At 37.6% G+C, this 9697-nt stretch overlaps 1 protein-coding gene across 2 annotated transcripts; it reads right to left on the bottom strand.

Moving 5' to 3' along the window:
* Positions 1-293: 293 nt before the first annotated feature.
* On the bottom strand, positions 294-5071 carry LOC147519854 (uncharacterized). Of its 2 annotated transcripts, XM_086591388.1 has the most exons (6): positions 2716-5071; positions 2285-2344; positions 2039-2198; positions 872-951; positions 563-790; positions 294-466 (listed from the first exon to the last, which is right to left on the bottom strand). In XM_086591388.1, exons 1-2 carry the CDS (start codon positions 4922-4924, stop codon positions 2310-2312), a joined length of 2244 nt encoding a protein of 747 aa, XP_086447514.1. In that variant the 5' UTR covers positions 4925-5071; the 3' UTR covers positions 294-466; positions 563-790; positions 872-951; positions 2039-2198; positions 2285-2309. The 2 variants fall into 2 exon arrangements, with proteins under 2 accessions (XP_086447514.1, XP_086447513.1); XM_086591387.1 differs by having other exon boundaries at positions 872-2198.
* Between the last annotated feature and the right edge of the window lie 4626 nt (positions 5072-9697).

Below are 9697 nucleotides of genomic sequence, written 5' to 3'. Positions count from 1 at the left end.
TAGAAAATATATATAATTATGTATCACTATTGGGTTCCTCCATAGCCTAGTATAAGATACAGAGGTCTTGCTTTTTATGAAATTCATTGTTTTTCAATAGTAAAAGAAGCACGGATGGGTTTTAGAGTAAGAAATAGCAGCCTAAATTCAACAAGAAACGTCTCTACCCTCTTCTGTATTATATGAGGGAACTCTTTTCCTGGGAAGGCAATACTATTTAAAGTTCCTGAATTGTGAAAGCACCAGTATGACAGTGAAGTCAAAGTACCTTCAAATTTCAGAACCCAGGTTACTGCTTCAAATATGCCATAAAATTTGAGAAGTCCCGTTTCAAAATTATTGGCCATTCCAACTAATTGAACAACATGCAGTTGACACAAATTAAAACTAAGATATTTACAATGTTTTCAGCCCCTGCAAGATTTCCTCTTTTAGCAAGATTAATAGCAAGCTCCAGATTGTTAAGCTGCAAAAGTCAACAAATAAAATTCGTCAAAACAATTATCCGATACTTCAATTCCGATCGCTATATTAGTACAACGGGTAAACTTATATGACATACTTGACCAATGACAAAAGGCACAATTGTTGCTTCATTAACAGTGGCAAGTAACACCTGCCCTCGCCGATTAACAGCGTAGAATCCTCCAACTGATGACGCCTCCGAAGTCAAGATTATAGGATCTGGACTATTTCGATTTCTATAAACTGTGGTAGCTGTCTCCAAATCACATAGACATAGAAGTCCAAGTCTCGTGATCACATATATCAAACCGTACTTGTGGGATATCTGTCAAAGCAAAAAACAATCATGATTTAATATTGATATATTACCGAAACTGTGTACAAGAATTACCACTAGAAAAGTTACCTGTATTGCCACTGGGAAGTCATCAGTAAAATATGGTGGGAATAACAGATCTGCTTGTTTCTTCGTAAAAGCCGGTTTGCCTTCCAATCAAAACAAAGGATTGATACAGGAAAACTCAATAACTAAAGGTCCATGATATAGTAAAAAGGCAGAAGATAAAGCAAAATATTTAGGAGAACAAATGATCAGTTCCAACGCATGGTATCCTCTCTCTTTATACTGTCTAAAGAACTACCATTAACAGTCTACTTTACTCTCTTAGTCCGGTGTTCCAATGGAAACAGGACTCTCTAGTACACCCATTATTTCTAATGTCCAGTATAGAATCTCTAAAATCGATCACTGGTAGTTTTCGTAGTATTAATCCCCAGATGCATTGTAACTTGAACCCAAAAGAAAAATGTAACAGAAGCAAAGAAGTCGAACCCTTTTTTCCTGTAAACCCTCAGAATAAATACTGAATAACAGAAAAAATAGAATGTACGTCGATACTTTCCCCACTTAGTCACTGCAGATATTCGGCTATATTGGGTTTTAACTCCACACAGCTGCTTCCCAGGATTTCACCCATCCTTGGATTACTCCTGCTGAAGCACACATAACTGTAGAGTTCTCACAGAATCCATCCGTAGCCAAACTATCCGGAAAAAGCATCGATGTTAGAATTTGGATGATCAATGACTAATAGCCAGAATCTTTGGACAGCCATATCTGCATAGCCCGCAAATCAAGGAGTTGTAGCCTTGTAGGTGATAACATCAGGTGTAAGGTTTGTGGAGGTCATTTCCAGAAAAAGATCCCAGGAGTCATTCACCAAATTCTCCTTACAAAGAGTGTCGATAAGCGTAGTTATATATGAACAGTAGGAGGAAACTGTTTCTTTTCCATTGCCCTCATGAATTGAAGAGCAGCAGTAGAATTCACAGACTTGTAAATCCCATTCATTACTGTCCCATAACTAACTTCATTGCATGGATATCCATTTTCCAGCATTCACATAAAAAGATCCATAGCATCGGCTACTTTATGCTCCATACAAAACCCCTTAAGTAGGTTCAAATCAGTGTTTCAAAATACTCCCGAAAACAGCAAAACCGAAATCAACCCGACCCATATTGAAGTAACAATTAATTAGTACAGAAAGTGTAACAATATCAGGTTGAATACCAGCAGCATCCATCCTTTTGGACATAGATGAAGCAACAGAAAAATTGATCCAAAAAATGGTTGCTTATCACATCCTCTTATGTTAAAGTTGCTGAAGACTTTTGATCATGAAACTTAGCTGCACTAAACTTCACGAGATTCAACAACTTCCCTTGTGAACCTGAAATTGAACATAGACATCTGGTATAAATATCTAAGCTCACAGTCACATGCCAATAGGGAAGAACAGTTGAAATGAGAACTTACGTGATTTCGCACTGAACAAAAATACTTAGACATGGTGACACCTCACTGTGTTAAGAAGAACTGCAATAGGGAAAAGGAACATCTCAGTAAATTATTACTTTAGTATAATTATCATAATATCATAAACAAGATCCGCCAGTATAACAAAACATCACATTCAACCTGTTCCAACCAATGCATGGTATGAAATAAGTGATCTGTAAAATAATTTCTAAAGTCAAACAAATCCAACCAGGAGATACAAGAAGAATGTACTCATTTTAGAAAGGTAGTCAAACAGAAACAGGAAACAAGCAACTCATAAAGTTTAACGGTAAAGAAGAGATGATAGGAAGAAAAGTGACAGTAAAAAACAGATAATACTAGTTAATGTAATGACAGTATATGAAGAACATACTAGTTAACCATAAAGTCAAAACTGAACACACTACCTTCGGAATAGCCTTTTGGCAGGTGCTTGAGAAGCATCTCCATTTCTTTACAATTTGATCCACCTTCCACAAACCAGTCTGCTAGAAGAGAAGTAGTTTTTGTGTTAGGTGAGAAACCCTTGTCAATCATGGTATTGAGAAGTTGCATTGCCTTGTGTGTATCATTTTTCTGGTCTAGGAATCCTTGGACCAGGATATTGAATGTTAAATCATCTACAGCAATACCCTTCTCTTGCATCTCATAATACAAATCCTCGGCTTCTTTCAATTTCCCTTCTTTAAAATATCCATCAATCATTATGTTGTGTGTCCTAGTGTCAGGCTGCAACTCCCTAGTTGAGAGACTATAAAAGATTTCCTTTGCCTCAACTAATTTTCCTTCTTTGCACATGCCATCAATGATGATGTTGTAAATCGGTACATTAGCTTTCGTTCCATTATGTTCCATCACACGGAACAGTTCCATTGCTTCAGCAGAGCAACCATTTTTAAAGAGGCCATCTATTAATGAACCATATGTGAACTGGTTTGGTTTTTCCCCACAAGCTATCATGTCTTTCAGAAGCTCTTTTGCAACCGAAACTTCTCCACTCTTGCAAAATCCATATATCAGGGTACTATAGGTTATAGTGTTGGGTTTGAATCCCTTAAGTTGCATCTCCTTGAAAACTTGAACTGCCTTGTCCATCCTCTTAGCCTTGCAATAACCATTGATCAAAGTGCTATAGCTGACTATATCAGGACCATGACCTCTAGCGACCATCAAATCGAAAACACTTTTTGCCTCCTTCATCCGCCCTTGTAAACAGTATCCATCCATCAAACTATTGTATTTGACTGTGTCAGCCTCTTCACCTCTTTCAATCATTGTCTGGAATAGTTCAAATGCTTCATCGACCATCCCGTCTTTGCAAACTGCGTCTATTATAATACCATAAGTGTGTCCATTTGGTAAGATTCCCCTACTTGTCATTTCATTGAACAATCTTATTGCATCTTTCCCCTTCCCTGAAGTGTATAAGCCATCAATTAAAGCATTGTACGTGAAAACATCAGGATTTATTCCTCTTTGGGACATTACTTGTATTACCTCAAAAGCCTCCTTTGTCCTACCTTCTTTGCAAAGAGAATCCACCAAGATGTTAAAAGTTATAACATTCGGTAAGACATTCTCAGTCAACATTTGGTTGAATACCCTCTTGGCATCTTCCCACTGATTTGATGTGCATAGGTGCCTGATTAAAGAGGTAAATGTGAAAACATTAGGTTTTAAACCTCTCTGAGACATCAGTTGTAACAAATCATAAGCGTAGTTTGTCCTGCCTTCTTTACAAAGAGCATCCATCAAAATGCTAAAAGTTACAACATTCGGTGTGACATTCTGTGCCAACATTTTGCCAAATAAATGCATGGATTCTTTCCATCGACCAGATCCACATAACCCGCAAATCAAAGAGTTGTAGGTGATAACATTAGGTGTAAGGTTTGTGGAGGTCATTTCCTGAAATAGATTCAATGCCTCGTTCACCAAATTCTCCTTACAAAGGGTGTCGATAAGCATATTGTATATATGAGCATTTGGAGGAAACTCTTTGTTATCCATTGCCCTCTTGAATTGAAGAGCAGCAATAGAATTCCCAGACTTGCAAATCCCATTCATTACTGTCCCATAACTGACTTCATTGCATGGATATCCGTTATTCAGCATTTGGGTAAAAAGATCTATAGCATCGGCAACTTTACCCCCTTTACACAGCCCTTTGAGTAGGGTGGTCAAAGGAACAGCATCTGGTTCAAATCCGCGTTTCAGAATACTAGCGAGAATAGCAAAACCGAAATCAGGCCGACCCATATTGGAGTAACAATTGATTAGTGTACAAAGAGTAAAAATATCAGGTTGAATACCAGCGGCATCCATCCTTTTGGAGATAGATAAAGCGACAGAAAAGTGGTTCATCTTGGCAAGTGCTGCTAGTAATTGGTTAAAAGGTAAAATACAAGGCAAGGGTCGAGTCTGAATCAACTTATTAAACAGACTCAAAGCCTCATCAAGCCCAAGTGTTCCTGACTTACATCTGTCTCGTACAAAATAGGAGAAAGAGGAAGTAGTAGAACTAGTCTGGGAATGGAAAAGAGAAGGAAAAATTGTTACCAGCTTATTATTACCCAAGAATCCAACAACACATGCTGCTCTTCTCCACATCGCCATTTCCAACAACTCAGTAGCCCACGTGATTTCCAACCAAGTAAAAAAATGTTTTCGTGGGTTTTTGTATGAAATCCAAATGTGGGTTAATTGAGTGATCTTGTTTACCCATTTAACAGGCCCATATTCGTTTTACACCATTGGGAAATGTGAGATGAAAAACCTATCGTGTAGAGTGACAACTATTATTAATACTAGCCTCTTTGTACGTGTCTCTGCCACCTTAACAATCTCTGATTTTATTTTATTTTATTTTTCATTAATTTCTAGACGTGAAACTATCATTTTACCCCTGAAAAAGACAAAATAAAAAAATAAAACAAAAAAATGGCATGAGTTGTAATATTCGTGTTTGGAAAGGGGCAAAATTGGAAAAAAAAATTAATGGCGTGATGAATTCGTGTTTCAAACCCACATTCGTTTATATTAAGTTATTCTAAAAAATATTTGGAAATATACATAGCTAGGAGATATAAATGTTGTCTTGATCACTCATCTAAAATTCTTGCAATGCCGAAAACCCACTCTCTATAAAATGAAAGAACTTACTCCTGATAAAACTTTATGATTTTTTGTTTTTGTTTAATAATAGAAGTTTGATTGAAGTTTTGTGAGAATGCCCAATGAGACGAAAATCATATTGAAGCTACTTGAATAGCAAGACATTTCTGTACATACGAAAAGAGATGTGATAAACACGTACCATTTTAAATGTAAAACTATACTTGTCAAGATATTCCCACAACATATAATACAACTATGTTTTGAGGTTAGTTCAATGCATTTGCATCCAATTTTTTATTTTTCGTTAATTATTATTTGAGGTTAAGTTAATGCATTTGCATCTTGAAGTTAGTTATGTGTAGTTGCATATAGTTTCCAATTTTTCATTAATTATTCTTTTAGGTTAGTTCCGTGTAGTTGTATCCAGTTTTCGATTTCTCGTTAATTATTCTTTGAGATTAGTTCAATGCCTTTATATTCAATTTCTAATTTCCCATTAATAATTCTTTAAAATTTGTTCAATGCATTTGCCTCAAATTTTTAATTTATTGTAAATTATTATTTGAGGTTAGTTTGATGCACTTGCACACATTTTCTGATTTCCCCTTAAAATTCATGATATTCTTCTACCTTCTTTTTATGGCCATTTTACTGTTGAGAGTGGAGAAAACATACTCAGTAAGACAATGTCACATGGAGATAAAGAAGAGAACACATGAAGAAGTTGTTTTAAAAAAAAAAAAAAAAAAAAAAAAAAAATTACTTTAAAATCACTCAGTAGCCAGGAAATACCCTGAGGAGTTCGATATTGATTAAAAATCCTAATGTAATCTAGTGGTCCATTTCTATAAGTAAACCTGAGTGATGTTTCTAAATCCTCATTTATCATTTAAATAGTTAATTTATACCTGATGATCTCTCAAATGATTCATTATATTATATTTGTCCTTTTGCCATAGTTGGTGTTTTGTCTGGTGTTTTTTTTTTATGATCTCATCGTTGTTGGCTTTGGAGGTAAAAACCTTTGAAGCTGCAGATTAAATGTGGGCATGTCCAAATGTTGTTGGTTCCTTAGAAGTAAAATAGATTTAGGAAAAGTATCTCTGGTAATTCTAGTATTCGAAACATTTTCAGCATAAAAGAGGATTGACGTTTTTTTTTTTTTCGATAAACATCTTAATTATATTAGTGCTTAGAGCAGCAAGGGGACATAGTGGTTTTCAAGCATACAAATTGGAAGATCCGACATAGGTAACTGCCTGATGGTCCAAGCAGCTAGACTGTGTGCATCCCCATTAGACGTTCGACTAATCCACTCAAAAGACACAGACTCTAGGTTACTAAAAAGGTTTGTTACGTATGTACAAAGGTCGCGGTCAAATGCCAACCAATCACCCCCATTGAAAACTTTGATGACTTCCATACAGTCACCCTTAAACACAAAACTGTAGCTTCCTAAGTAGCATGCCAGTAGCACTGCCACCTCTGCAGCCACCATCTCTGCTTTTGTCGGATCCTTAGCTCTGAATCTCCTACAAGTAGCTCCCACCAATTCTCCTACATCATTCCACGCCATACAGCCAGCACTTGCCCATCCAGTTTCCCTGGAGAAGGCAGCATCAAAATAAATGATTATGCAATCATTTGGAATAATATGAAAAATAGATTCTAAGTTGTTTCTTTGATGCTGCAAATACTCAGGAGGTTTAGGGGTATCTTCTCTGAATGCTAAAAAGCATTTGTCAGCCATGGTAGAGCATTTTCTAAGCAGTTTATCCCTGTGAGGTACTTTGTGATCAAACTTTACTTCATTCCTTACTTCCCACATGGAATGCAGCATGACACAGCAAAAGATGCCCGCCTGAATGGTATGGTCCTCTTTGCTTGAGCACCACATTAGGATCTTGTCCAGCCACAGTCTGACAATGTCACCAGTTAGGTGCAGCATTCTCAGCCCTAGAGTGGATGCAAACTAGGCATTTCTGGACCAATCACACCCAAAGAAGAGGTGTTCAGCTGTTTCAACAGTTCTTAGGCAAAAGGGGCATGCAAAGTCCCCAATCATGTTCCTTTCCATTAAGATATCCCCTGTAGGTAGGGCTTTCATGTATAATTTCCATATGAACAGCTGAATGTGGGCAGGCAATTTTACTTTCCATATCCTAGATATGGTCTTATGGTCAAAGGTGGAGGACTGCCCTTCCTAGCACTTCTTGTTTAGGAAAGTATAGACAGACTTAACAGTGAGTCTCCCTTTATCCTCTTCACTCCACTTCATTTTGTCTTTCTGGGCACCTTGTGGTCTGACCACCACCTCTTGTATTTTCTGGCTGATGAGGGGATGGAAGAGAGAATTCAATTTAGCTGAGTCCCATCCAGAACCATCGGTCAAGAAGAGATCAGCTACATGAAGGGTATCAAGGCTAGGGTTATCAACTCCCATTTCTTGGAGTGTGATAGGGATACCCTCCTTGCATAGCCAAGGATCATGTAGGACAGATGTTGTATCGCCCTTTCCAATGGCCCATATGAGACCCCCACTAATGATGTTGAAAACCTTGTGAACTCCTTTCCAGAAGTAGGATGCTTTGTCAGGTGGTACTTTGACATCCCCAATCCAGTTTTTGTCCACAAGGATTCCAAATCAGTTGCAGCTTTCCATGGGAGTTTAGCTAACATAGCAATGCTCATATCCCTAGCCTTTCGAAACCCTAAGCCTCCCACCTGCTTAGGTTTACATAAGTGATCCCTACCAATGGTGTGAACACTATTTGAGTTATAAGACCCATGCCAAAAGAAATCCCTACAAGCCTTGTCCATTTTGTCACAAGTGGAGACAGGTAATAAATAAGTCGACATGGCATATATAGGGCCAGCTTGAGCCACAGATTGAAGCAGGGTGGCTCTCCCAGCTTGGGAAAGGACATTGGCCTTCCATCCCTTAATCTTACTATTGATACCATCAACCAGATAATCAAAGTCTTCAGTTTTTTTCCTAGATAACATGATGGGCACACCCAGGTATTTATCTTTAGGATCAAACAACTTCATTCTCCAGAATCTTTTCTATTTAAACTTAACCCTAAACTTCACATTTCTACTGAAGAAAATACTGGATTTATCAAAGTTTATCAGCTGGCCTGAGGCCTCATAGTATTGTTGCAAGATGGCCTTCAGCTTACCACTATCCTCAAGGTTACCTTTGGAGAAGATGATCAAGTCATCGGCATACAACAAGTGAGTTATAGCAGGGGAGTTCCTTTTGATTTTAATACCATGGATGTCTCCCCTACTCTCAGCCTTTGTAAGCATCCTTGACAAGGCCTCAGAAACCAAGATAAAGGAGGTAGGGAGATAGAGGATCTCCCTGCCTGAGCCCTCTTTCAGGGACAATCTTATCCAAAGGGGATCCATTCAACAAGACTTTGAAAGTCACAGTAGAAAGACACTGTAAAATCAGGTTCCTCCACTTAGAATTAAACCCAAGTTTTTCAAAGATACCATCAAGAAAAGACCACTCGACCCTATCATAGGCTTTTGCCATATCCATCTTCAGGGCCATCCAACCATCTTTTTTTGTTTTCATATTCTTCATATTATGAAAAGCTTCACACCCCAAACCAATATTATCACCTATACTCCTCCCTTTTATAAAAGCACCTTGAAAAGGGGATATGATCTTATTAATATGGCATTTAAGCCTATTAGCAAGAATCTTATAAATGATTTTATAGCTAAAATTGCAAAGACTAATAGGCTTAAACTTAGCCATATTATCAGGATTGGAAATTTTGGGAATCAAAGCAATGTAAGTCTCATTAAAGATAGGATTGAGAGTCCCAGATTTGAAGAAGTCCTGAACAAAAGCAATGATGTTTTCCCCTATGGTGTCCCAACAGTTATGGTAGAACACACCTTGGAAGCCATCAGGCCCAGGGGCCTTAAGACTTCCAAAATTCTTTACCACAAGCCAAACCTCATTGCAATAGGGCACAGCAGTAAGCAACTCATTTTCTCTATCAATAATGGCAGGGTGAAAAAGATCTAAGATACTTGTGTTGGTATCAGGACAATCAGAAGAGAAAATGTCAGTAAAATACTCATTCACAGCTGCCCCAACTTCCCCTCTTCCAGATCTCCAGTTACCATCACTATCTTTTATTTTTTTCAATTTTATTTGTTCTCTTTCTGTATATGGTCGAAAGATGGAAGAATCTGGTATTCATTCCCCCTTCCTTTATCCAATGATTCGTGGATTTCTATTTCCAATAA

Source organism: Coptis chinensis, chromosome 2 (assembly GCF_015680905.1).
Source record: "Coptis chinensis isolate HL-2020 chromosome 2, ASM1568090v1, whole genome shotgun sequence".
In the NCBI taxonomy this organism is placed as follows: domain Eukaryota; kingdom Viridiplantae; phylum Streptophyta; class Magnoliopsida; order Ranunculales; family Ranunculaceae; genus Coptis; species Coptis chinensis.
The sequence above is the reverse complement of the archived record's forward strand: the minus strand, read 5'-3'. Positions and strand labels throughout refer to the sequence as shown.

Bases quoted from the DNA above. Each gene is read 5' to 3' on its own strand.
- LOC147519854 (XM_086591387.1), bottom strand. From the start codon at position 4,924: ATGGCGATGTGGAGAAGAGCAGCATGTGTTGTTGGATTCTTGGGTAAT. The intron at 2,345-2,715 runs GTAGTGTGTTCA...TCCCTATTGCAG, and splicing joins GCCAAAAGGCTATTCCGAAG to TTCTTCTTAACACAGTGAGG.